The sequence below is a fragment of the Balaenoptera borealis genome, assembly GCF_965194805.1.
Source record: "Balaenoptera borealis genome assembly, chromosome: 10".
Lineage (NCBI taxonomy): Eukaryota > Metazoa > Chordata > Mammalia > Artiodactyla > Balaenopteridae > Balaenoptera > Balaenoptera borealis.
Genome location: NC_138874.1, coordinates 96,147,241 through 96,159,611, shown reverse-complemented (window position 1 = coordinate 96,159,611; position 12,371 = coordinate 96,147,241). Strand labels below are relative to the sequence as shown.

At 40.5% G+C, this 12,371-nt stretch overlaps 1 protein-coding gene across 7 annotated transcripts in view; it reads left to right on the top strand.

Moving 5' to 3' along the window:
- SORCS1 (sortilin related VPS10 domain containing receptor 1) overlaps positions 1 to 12,371 on the top strand; it is a 584,051-nt gene that overhangs the window by 553,992 nt on the left and 17,688 nt on the right. For all 7 annotated transcript variants that reach the window (XM_082408268.1, XM_082408264.1, XM_082408269.1 and 4 more), the window contains exon 24: positions 1,563 to 1,662. In XM_082408268.1, coding sequence (XP_082264394.1) covers positions 1,563 to 1,662 — 100 coding nt within the window. The remainder of the gene's footprint in view (positions 1 to 1,562; positions 1,663 to 12,371) is intronic.

The window sequence follows — 12,371 nt, the reverse complement described above, 5'->3', positions numbered from 1 at the left end:
AATATATATATTTCACACATATATACACACATTTCTGTGTGTATATGTTTATTTCATAGCCAAAACCTTTCTGATTAACCTCTACTAAAAAATCCACTGTCAGATTCTTAGAAAGGCCTTGCCAATTGAATGACAAGAATAAGATAGAATAGGAACTTGTACATTGTAACACTTTACAGGACACAAAGGAAAACCATTCTACACAGTCTGTGTTAGAAATCCACTCTTCCTGTAAACCTGGAACATTCTGGAAGGTTCTCAGCACCCAGGAGAAAGAGTAGCTTATAGAGAGAGAATAAAGTTGTTTTCAACATAATTTTATCACAACCTTGTTCTTCTGCGTGGTTTGCCAAGTGGAAACATTTGAGAGGCTGGACTTGAACTGGATCCCAGGTGCTCAACCATGGGTCACTGACAGTCATCCCAAGTTCCTGTTAAGCAAAGAAGTTCATCTGCAGGGCAGTTCAGTTCCATTACTGGACAGGGGCCTCTGCAGGAGACTCTGTGCTTGAAAACAAAGCCATCAGGCCCTGCTTAATTGATTAAAGGACCAAAGCTGTCATTTTGGCAACTCAGTAGACTAAGTGAAACTTAATAAATATAAAAGGAAAAATAATTTAAGAATTTAACTAGCAGAACGTTGTTCAGAAAGCATCTAACTAGACTTAAATTGCATATGAGTAAAATATTACACTGTGATTAGAATGTTAAAAATGAGGCAAGGAGACCAGATAATAGGAGTGTGGTTTTGTCTGATAGCTTTCCACAAATTACTCAAAAGGGTGAATGAAACAGGGCAAATTGAGCTGGTTTTCTACTTTAAACACATGAACAGAGTTTTACCTTGTCTAGAAAACCTTACCTTATGCTACAGAGGACAAGGTCCTTTGTCCCTTGTTGGGGTTATTTCATGGCCCAGAATTCCATCGGTCTACCCAGTACACATGTGTCAGCCTAAGGAGTGGTTTTGGGTTCATAAGCACGAAACAAGAGTCAGCCAATACATTAAGTTGTGATTTACACTTTGTTGCAAATGTGTAATTTACTATTTTAGCAGAACAATATTTATCATCAATAAATATCCATGAAGTATCCATTCTGCAAAAGGCACAGGGTATGTTTTGGGGAAGAGAAGGGAAGCAAAGAAAGGAATAAGGTAGAGTCCACTATCAAGGAGTAAAATAAATGGATATGAATCTCACCAGAATTTGTAAATTGTATATATTTACTTCTTTTAAATCCTTGTGTATAACAAATGCCCTCTCAAAAAACCAGGGGTGATTTCTGGTAACAGGATAATTTTATAAGAGTAGAAATGATCTGATTTACTAATAGTTTGTCCTATTTTGTAACAATTCGGATGTAAAGTCAAGTCATGATTAGAAAATAATTCTATCAGCATATTGTGGACTAAAAACTCAAAATCGTATAAAACTCGTTCATATCATTCACAGGTATAATATTGGGATGCCTTGGTCAGTGCAGTGAATATTGCCCAGCACATTTGTATATAGTTGGTGTGACAGTTTTGGTGGCACTCACTCTGGCACTTCTTCTTTCAGATATCGGAACTGCTGATTCACAAGCTCAACCTGAACTCTGTGCACTTTGAGCTGAAGCCTGGAGTCCAAGTCCTTGTTCACGCGGCTCACTTAACAGCAGGTCAGTGTTCCTATCCCTGGGTTCTGGCCAGTGGCTCTAGCAGAGGGGGATCCCAATTTGTTGTTTCAGCAAAACAAGACTAAATGGTGCCACTGCTAATCAGAAATAGGGCATCAGTCTTTGGAGGTTCCCTTGCCGGGCATTTTTGCCTTAATGGGGACCCATAAGGCAACAGAATAAGGTGATTTTCCCACTTAGTCCCTGGCAAAAACCATCAGTGAATCACTAAAAGACCCCTCAAACGATAGCATACTTCATCTTACAGAAATCTTGAAAATAAAGTTAACCTTACAAATAACTTTTTTCTGGTCTTTCTGCAAAACTTTATTTTTAAACCATTCATGTTACAAAGAATTTTCTTGCTTTCAGTCTTGGGATAAAGTCGTACAATAGAAATAGCTGGGACTTAGGAGCTGTCCAGGGTCATAGCCAGAAGCTGAACCCCACGTTGGTCAGGATCTTACAAATTAATTAATATCATTGAACTTCTGTCTCTTCACTTGTAAAAGATGATGGGGAAAACCTTCTTCCTAAGGCTATATATAGACGTCTCAATAATAATTCAGGTTATCCCAAGTTTATAGAAATAGATGTTATTGTTTTATATTAATATTAAATTAAATTAACACTATTTATTGAGTACTTATTTTTGCAGAGTACTGTATTGACGCTGCATAAAGGCCAGTAGGAGATGGTCTTTGCCCTCAAAAAACATATAATCTGGTTGTGGTGTTTCAAAGCTTGGGGGTAGCAGTGGTGGCAGTACTGTGGGGTGGGGGAAGTGGGCAATGCTGGGATCTCTGAACAAGTAAAATGCATAAGTGCCTTTATAGAGAGACAGCAGAACGTTTCTAAGCGCTTGGACTTTGCAATTGTGCAGCCAGACTATTGGTTTCAGTCTTTCTCCATCACTTGCTTACTATATGGACTTTGAGAGGAGACTTAACCAACTTCTCTGTCACATCTATGACAATGGGATTGCGTGAGGATTAAGTCGATTTAGGTAACGCACTTAGAGAAGTGCCTGGTGCACAGTAAGGTATTATTTTTCTTTTTATTCTTTTTATTCTTAACAATCAGAGTTTTATAAGAAATTTAAAGCAGGGATAAATTGTACCCAGTCAGAATGACCCAGGGAAGCTTCATGGAGGAGGTAGTCTTTGGGAAGGACCTTGAAAGATGGAAAGGACTGAACTCAAGAGATTATTCCAAGCACTGAAGCACCAAGGAAGGAACACGAAAGCCTTGAGGGCTTTGGGATGCTGAATAAGTGGGAGCAAAGATCAGGTGTTTCCAAGTCCATTCTCTGGTTTCCTGGAGGTGTGCCTAGATCTAGAGTATGGCCAAACAGGTTGGCCATTGGCCTCTTTTCTGCTTGGATTCCATCTTTTTTCTTTATTAGGGTTTCATAAAATGTTTTTTCTTAAAAAAAAACACACACTGCTTTAAGAAAACCAGATATTTGAAAGTCAGTGTCCTGAGCATAGGATACGGAGGTGGAGGGTGGAAATATGCCAGGCTGAGCCATTTGTACTTCCTTTGGTGGGCTCTGGGAAGCCGTGGAGACCTAGGAGCAGAGGTGTGATGGATTCAGTGTCACTTGAGAAAGGTGACTGTTAAGAGAAAGGATTGAGTAGGGCCGATTTGATATTCTGCAGCTTGTCCTCCTAATTCATCTGTCGAACAGACATTTACTGAGTTCCTGGCTACTCTGAGCCAAGAATTGTTCTCAGCATGGGATAAAGTCTCTGCCTTCATGAAGCTTCCATCATTGGGGAAAGCTGGGCAGGAAGCGCATTAACAAATGCCACTTTCTGAATGATGAAAAGGTCCTGAAGAAAATAAGAAAGTGTAAGAGAAAAGCAAACTATGAAGCACCTATGAGGGCAGCCCTTAAGCCTGAGACCTGAACGAAGGCTGCCAGCTTATCTCAGAGCATTTGATGATCAAGACTGGCTATTTCCTACCGAGAAGGTTGGCCTTTGGTCTTCGGTGAATGGTGGTGACACGTGGCAGTTACACATAGCTGGTTGAACTGGAAAACAAAGTCCAGAAAGATCCCTTGTAGTCATGCTGATGGCCAAGCCACTGACAGATGTTGTCAAATGAGCAGAAAGTAACTACTTGAAATTGGTTGAAATAAGTTTACTGATTATTTCATCTAACTACACAGTCCAGCCTGTTAGTTGGCACCCTGAACTTCATCATCTTCTCCTACGACAGCTGAAGTGACTTGTTCCCTTTGAGTTTAGAGGTTAAAAACAACTATGCCTGATACTCCATACTAAACTCTGGGTTTGAAGGGATGTGGCCAGCTAGTTCATCCCTTTACAGCATACTCTGCTTCTAAAAGAATGCTATCTTCAGGCAGCATACTTTGCTGTGGTGTAGCCTGATTTATTAGAAAACACTCCCCAGGGACTTTGTTAGAAAGGGGAGCATCATAGATCAAGATAGCCAGAGAACTAACCCCACTCTCAAATTCTGGAGGCAACTTGCATTTCATACCTTTTTTCCCCCATACCTCTCTCTCTTCCAACAGTTATTTAATATGCCTGGTTTTTATTTCCTCTCTCTCTTCCAACAGTTATTTAATATGCCTGGTTTTTATTTCCTCTCTCTCTTCCAACAGTTATTTAACATGCCTGGTTTTTATTTAACTGATTGTCATATCACACTCCAAAGGTGGTTCAGATTAGCTTCCTGAATTTGAATCTTATTTTAAGTGGTACTTAAGGACGCCTTCCTGTGATGACATCTGGTTTAGAGCTGGGATCCAGCTGAAAAATAGGGATAAAAAAGGTGGCTAATTAGCTGAAACTGATTTGGCCAGTGGCTTGGCCAGGGAAACTGATAAAGCAAAGGCATCCATGAATCCATAGTTCCATGTGGGAAAGAAAGTCCATTCCTGATAACCACAAAAAATTAATCCCACCAGTGTAAGTTCCAGATGGCAAGGACAAATACAAAATTAGGAAGATCTGGAAAATTTATCCAATTAATGTTCATACTTCATTTCACAGCTGGGAATTTGGGGAGCAGTACGCAGATCCCTGGGAGGAAGGGCTGGCAAAAGGGAGTGTGTTACTGGGAGCACACTGTGATTTGAAGGACAGACCTCTGCAGCATAGATATGTACTATGCAGAGTTACCAAGGGAACAAAATAAAACTGCAGTTTGAGGCAAAAGCCCAGACTTAGACTGGGCCAATTTGGAGAGAGTGAGAAAATTCTTTGGCTTCCAGCCATTGGGGCTGTCCCTGATTCTTCCCTGTTAGATCTGATAGTATCTATCCTACATCGTTTGACAGTGTAATTCGAAACCTGATCACCTGGCATTACTGAGCTTCCTAGGATGACTGGCTAGGTGACTGGAGTAAATGTAGACTTATATGTGGATAATCAACTCCAGTTTGAAGAGTAAAGGAAGAGAATGCCAAGGGCTGACACAATAACTGAGTCTTGGAAACTTTCTCTATATTGATTTTAGCCATATTTGTCATAATAGTGTTAGGACTGGCAGAATCTAAGGGTACAAAGTCACTCTCAGCCAGACTTTCATATGCAAAAGGCAAGGCTTGTGTTAAGGCTGGCACTCTTCAATGACTGATGAGGAAGTAAAATATAGGAGGGATCAGTTTCCCATTGGCAATTGTTCCTAAGTTAGCTCTCACTGCCCAATTTTTTTTTTTTTTTTTTTTAACTATTAGGACGGGGTGGTAGACTATGAGGGAATTCTCCTTTCACTCATAGAAAACTTGGCACGTTGGGTAGGGGATCAGTTGGATTGAGACAATTGCTGCAATGTCTTTGATTAAGTCAAAATTAACACATTCATATTGGGATGGCTAGAAGAGAAGGAGAAAGATCGCTGGGGGAAAGAAGACACAGTGAGGAAGAGAATTTGATGCAGAACTTCCACCTCAACTTCCTTTCCCTTCCTCTCATCACCCCCTGCAGAAAATAAAAATAAATTACAATTTAAAAAAGGAAAAAAGGACCACTGCTTGCAACATTTCATGTCTCATAAGCAGGATTGCTAATACCTTTCCAGGGACCGTTCCAGCACGCTGCTGCATTCCATTAATTGCTTAGCAGATGTTCAGCAGCCTTCTTTTAAAAATATTTGAGCCAGAGTATGTTGCCGGTGGGAGAGGCAATGCATAATTTGGTTCATCTCCAAGGAAAAGGAACTGTCTCCTTTCAGGAATTTACTAGCCTTCTTTTGTTTTTCAAACTCAGTTCCCTGTTTGCTTTTATGGGAACACAAAGTAAGCATTTCTAGATACCTGGATGTCATTAGAGACTGGATTTCATTTGTTTCTCCCACATGTTCTATTAAGGAATTCATTAACTTTGGTATCTAAGTGGAGCTAAACGTTGAATGCAGTCCTTGTTTTGTTTTTAGCTATTCCTTTGCTTCTCGGTTTCTGTGCAATTCCTCTTGAGGGCCTAATCACTCCTGACAGCGATGTTTCTAAAACTCTCTTGTAGAAAGGAAAGATTTCAGACTGTATGAGAATAAGGAGAGGACGAAGAGCGGTTATCAAGAAGTTTGCGGGAGGGCCATACCCTGAGTGGCTCTCTTTGGCTTTTAGGACCTCGTGACAGCTGGCGCCATGTTTAGCAGACAAAGGGAGTAGCGCGCAATCAAACTGGGGGCTGGGCTGGAAATGCTGGTGTTTTGACTGAAGTGTACCTTTGCTTGTGGTCTTCCCAATTGGAATATTTCTCCCCCTTCTCTACTTTTCTCCATCTCTTATGTCTCTGTATTTTAAGGCTCAGCTCAATGCCAACATTTGCATGGCGTATTTCCGGAGATCTTTACCTGGATACCATCTATCCCTTGTCCGAACTCACATGGATTTTTTTAAGCTGTATCTGTCTGATAATCATCATCAATCATCTCTCCTATTTAATTTCCTGAGGATACAGTTCACCATAGCTTTATAGTGTCTCCGTCATTGTACCTAGAAGAGAACTTGCCCATAGCATGTGCTCAATAAATATTGCTTTCATAAATAGGTATATAATTAATTTATAACCTGCAGAGATGCGTTAAAAATTCCATTCCCCCCGGTTAACCTTTGGAGTCAGCGTGTTCAACTGTGAACCTGTCTCCATGTCATGTTACTTCTTACCATGAGCGAGTGGAGCCTGGCACTCATTTATCCAGTAAGCACCCAAGGAAAACCCATCTCTGTGCTTTCTTTATGTCAGGTATCCTCTTAAGATGTAGAATAGTTGTTGATATACACATTGTGGGAAATGGGTGTGTGGGAGGAAAATTAGAAGTCTGTGTCCCAGAATGAGAGGTCCTAAAGACAATGGTGGGAGAGGGACTGGCAAGAGGAATGTTCCTGAAAGAGAGGGAAGCAAGTTTAACTTATTGGCCCTTATTTTACTTCTCTGATCTCTGATATCGTTTCCAGAGCAGCCTCATTTCATGACAGAGCTCAGGGTCTCACGCCTTAGATTACACTATGCTTACCTGATCAAACAAACCAGACCTTCTTCATATCTTTTGTAACGTCTCCCTTGACTTCTGGCTTATGCATGCTTTTACCCTGGCCTGCCTTTATTTATTTATTTATTTGTTTGTTTTCTCCTGTATTTTAAGAGCTGTGATATAGGGATGACTTAGGGAGAGTTTTTCCTGGAAGGCTCACAGGAAGGCTCAGAATCTGTTGTAGAGCATTTGGTCTCTGTAGGTACTTAAAGCAGAACAAACCTGAGCCCTTAAGAAAATATCCCTAAAATGCCACTAGTTTTCTCATTGCCCTTGGTAACTTGGAATTTACTCAAGGGCACAGTCCATTTCAGATTTATCGTCTTACTTCTCACATGACTCTGCCTCATTTTGCAGTGATTCCTTGAAAGCTATGGTTTGTCCAGGGATATGAAATGAACTAGGACCCTCATTCAGTGCACACTGGCTAGACCTGAGGCCCAAATACTAGTGGCCCTAATTCTAAATGAAGAGGGTGAAAAACATTCCATGCAGAAAGTTCAATAAATGAACTATTCATATTGGATAGGAATTCACCCAAATGAGAGGAAATAAGCCTGCCAGGTTGAGGGGCGGTGCTGAGCAGAAACACAGCAAAGTGACATCGTATGGTTTATACTTGGTTTGGGCATCTAGACACATACCCTCAAATATTCCTAATTGGTATATTAACTGAAGGTAAAATTATGAGCAGAGGAAAGAGAGAGGGATAAAATTCAGGGAAATCAAATATGCCATTACTTGATATGTCATTTATATCATGTACTTTGATCATCATCCATGCATCATGTGAGAAAACTCTCATTAATGCATGTTTAATATTGCAAAGTATGATACACATGGAAAAGGAAAGAAGGGGCAGATGAAAGGATTTTCAAAGACAATAGGTTTGGACAACAGTCAGTAATCCTTTCTCTTTTCACAAAGTATTTACTCATTTTATAAGAATTTTTCAACCCAGGTAACAAGAGATGGTAATTTATTTGATAGAGTTGGAATCCCAGGAGTAGGAGCCTCTTTTTTTAGTTGCCAAAGAAGATAAGTTTCATGGCCATGTCGGGTTGGGTGCTGTAAAACATACAAGTGAAAAACCTTAAGAGGAAGCTGGGAATAGGAGATTGACACTCAGGTGAGGAGACCAGGACCCCAGACTGCTTTAAACTGTGAGCTTTATTTTATCATCTTTTAGTAGATTACCAGGTGAAGGGAATCTGCTGGCAGGTAATACATTAAAGACCTAATTGCTGATACAAATCTTTCAAGCTATATCAAACTCTATATCTTTGTTCCTATGAGCACACATGATCATGAGTAAATTCAGTGATTATACTTCAGAGTGGGAGGTGGGGACAGGGGGAAGGGCGCTGGGGAGGAAGCAGCTTAAAAAATGTGTTGATTCTTCTTTGGTAGAATAGATGAGGGCAATAAGAATAGAAATTAAAGACTGAGCAAGCAAGGGACAACACTACATCTTATTTGAGGACACAGACCCTAACTAGATGGATTCATATTAAATGACAAACAACAGCACCTAGAGATTTTTTGCACTTCTCAGTGGTTATTTATTGGGTAAATCAACCAAAACTTGGCTGCTGAGACTTCTACACAGAGACTGGAAGAGCTGGTGCTGATTAGTTCCCTCAAAATATTTGGGATAAATGTCAGCCTGTTCTGTGGTTGGAAAATCTTTTTATAACCCAGGGTAGGTAATCCCTGCTCTAAAGCAGTTCTTAAATTTGTATGTCAAATTACCGAGGAAGCTTCATAAAAGTAGATTCTTCAGGCCTCACGGCACATCCCCGGAATCAGAATCCCAGGGAGAGATATCCAGGAATCTGCATTTGTAACAAGTTCCCCAAGTGATGCTTATGCAACCAGGCCTTTCACCAGTCTCAACCACTGCTCTTACAGAGCATTCCACAGACAGAAATCCATCTGCATAACAAGGAAAGGTGCTGAGCTATCTCCAGCAATAAATCTGATTTACAACTCAGGGCATCCACTAAAACAGAGGCATGCATTAAAAGGGAAGAACCCTTGATATTTAGTGTAGGAGGAAATTAGTAATAAACATTAACATCTAATTCCTCCGATATTTGGAGCTTACTTAATTGGCAGAATGGGTGGACGACAGTGGGAGTAGGGAAAAAGTGAAGCCTGTCTCTGAATGTGGGATATACTCTATCCATAATCTAGATGAATGGCAAAGGCCAGCCAAGAGCTGTGGCCGTGAAGCAGTTGAAAGATGATTAAAGTGTGAACCAGAATGTTAGTGGCAGATGTAATTGAATAGCCATGAGTTCTATGAAAGTTAAACAAATGATATTATCTCGATGTTATTAATGTGCTAGTGTGAGCAGAAAATGATATATCTGCACATAACTGTTATTTCTGCACATATTAGAGAATCGGGGTGTTCTTCTACTCTTAGTTTTCCAGTGGGGTCACTGCTCTTCTGGAGTTTTGGATACTGATGATAAAAAATGTGAAAGGTTAATACTTCTCAAAGGAAGAGCCTCAAATCTCAGGTTGAATTTAAAAAATTTTTAACACCCAGTAACTGCTCTCAACCCCTCGTGTCTGTCTAGCAGTTGCCTTGTTTAAGCTATTATGTTTAGGAAAACTGTCCTTTGTCAAGGGTATGTGTGGGTTTTTAATAAAACTGTTATCTTGTATTATCTTGGCCTCTGTGGTTGCTGCTGACTGGTTCAATTTCTTTTTCAGGTGTAATAAAAAGATAATATCACAGAGATATTAGAGAATTAATATTTCCCAGCTTCAGTTGCTACCTCTGGATATGTTATGAGTCAACGTGCGAGGGGATAAGGTACTCAGAATTTCAGTCTAGGTCAAGATACATCATGAATTCTGCCCGATAGTTTACATTGAGAAACCCCTTCCACTTGAAGGCAGAATTAGCATGAGTCCAGAAGCTTTAGAAAATTCACTATAATCTAAGCCACATCGTTATAGATGCGGATGCCAAATCATAGAGTTGTGGAGCTCGGAACTGTAAAGTAAAATAAATTGTTGCAATAACATTTTCCATTTAGGGATGAAATTAGTACTAGTGGAATTCTTCCACAGCCAATACGTTTTTCTGTCTCTTTAGTCTCTGGTTGCCTTATTACCTACACAGTTATCATTTACAAGTCTTTTGCGAGTAAAGTCATGCCAGTAATATTTTTCCTTCCTTCTGTTTTTCCCCCCAAATCATTTTTTTTCCCCTACAAATAATTAAGCTGTTTCACAGACATGTGTACCCAGTGGTTTTTGACAGTTATTAAGCTTTTATGGTGTTATGATAACTAATAACAGGTGCTGAGATGTTAAACATAACATCCAATGTGACTAAACAAATGTGATACTTTCATAAATATACCAGCAATGAAGTTGCTCTTTAGATTCTAAAGATTCTTTCTTCACCATTTTTTTCTAAGATTTCCTGGGCCCATAAAAAGGCATGAAATGACTATAGGGTAACTGGCCTGAGGACGCACCTAGAATCTCTTGGGTGGAGCATGGGCAGGAAAGAGTGATCAGATGAACAGTTCAGAAACAGGGTACAAGCATGCATCAAATTGGAAAGAAGCAGTAGTTAGGATGCAGGAGGTACAGTTCCCCATGGGAAAGGCAACGCAGATAGTGCAGAGAAATTGGCAGGAGAAAATGAAGGCAGGAGAACACATACATAATACAGAGAAGATACCAGAATCTAGGACAAGCTACCTTTTAGACACCAAGTTTCTTACACCTACAGTGACCAAGATGGTCAGGCCATATCTGCTGTGTCTACATAAGTTTTCATAGCATTCCCTTTCATTCTTAAAGTGTCCTGGTTTGGAAAAGAACATTTACGGTCATGTTACTTATACTCTGGCACCCTGCCAGTGGGGACAGAAGTCCATACCAAGAATTTGATAATATAGAGCCCAATAGTAAGAATTACTAATTGGATGTTTGATCAGTTGGAAGAGAAGAGTTTTGAAGAGAGAAGATGTTAATAAGCTATTGCTATGTAACAAACCACCCCGAAATTCAGTGGCTTAACAATGAGCATTTATTATTATTTATGAGTCTACGGATCAGCTCGGTGGTTCTTCTGGATTTATCTGTGCTCATTGTGTGTCTGCAGTCAGCTGTGGATTCTTGGGTAGGGAGCTCTGCTGAGCTCGACTGGGCTGCCCCCATGTTGGGGGTCAGCTGGCTGTAGGCTGGCTCTAGAACAGCCTCAGTTGGGAAAATTAAGCTCTCCTCCACATGGTCTCTCATCCTTCAGTGGGCTTCCCTGGGCTTGCTCACACGTGGCCATGATAGGATTCCAAGAGAGAGAGCAAAAGTGTACAAGGCCTTGAAGCTCACAACTGGAGCACCGTCACTTGTGCTGCATGCCATTGTCAAATCCAGTTCCAGTGCTAGCCCAGATTCAAGGGGGTGAGGAAACAGATTTCACCTCTTGGTAGGAGAACCTTCAAATTCAAGGTGCTCGAGGCATGGGCACAGAAAGAAGTAGAGAATTGATCCAGTAATGCAATTAATCTACACGGGGCTGAGCACTCTCTTAGGGGAGGTTGGAGATGCCTTTTAGGTAGTTTAGAAAATTCTCCTGGAGTCGTAATGGGATTGAAGTACTATTAGCAATCCAGGGATGTGGTTTTTCGTTTTGTTTTGTTTTGTTTTGTTTTAGTGACCCAGAGTGTATAAAGGTCAGGCACACTCTAAAGATAAGAACTGGATGTTTTATGAGTGACAGTAGGAGGGACTTACCACACAGTACTTTCAAACTGGTATGCATAATAATGACCTGTGTAGCTTGTTCCACATGTAGATTTCTGGGACTCACTCTCAGAGACTGATATATTTTTTCTCAAGTGAAGCCTAGGAAACTGCATTTTCACAAGTTCTCCAGGTGATTCTGATTCACGTGGTCGGGAAATTATACTTTGAGAAACACTTTACATAGTAAACAGGATACCTCACTGACTTGTCACCCTAGAAAACCAAAAGTCATCCTTCTCTTCCTGTCTGTCAATTACAGTGATAAGTTTGGTCTTTGAGGTATCCACGGTTGTCATTGTTTGGCCAAGTGACCTCAACCTGAGGTGACTAGGTGTTCCTGAAGACTCATCTTCAGTTTAAAACTAGTAGCCATGCTTCACTAGGCATTAGAGCCTTCCCTGGGAATTCCCATCCAATCTGGC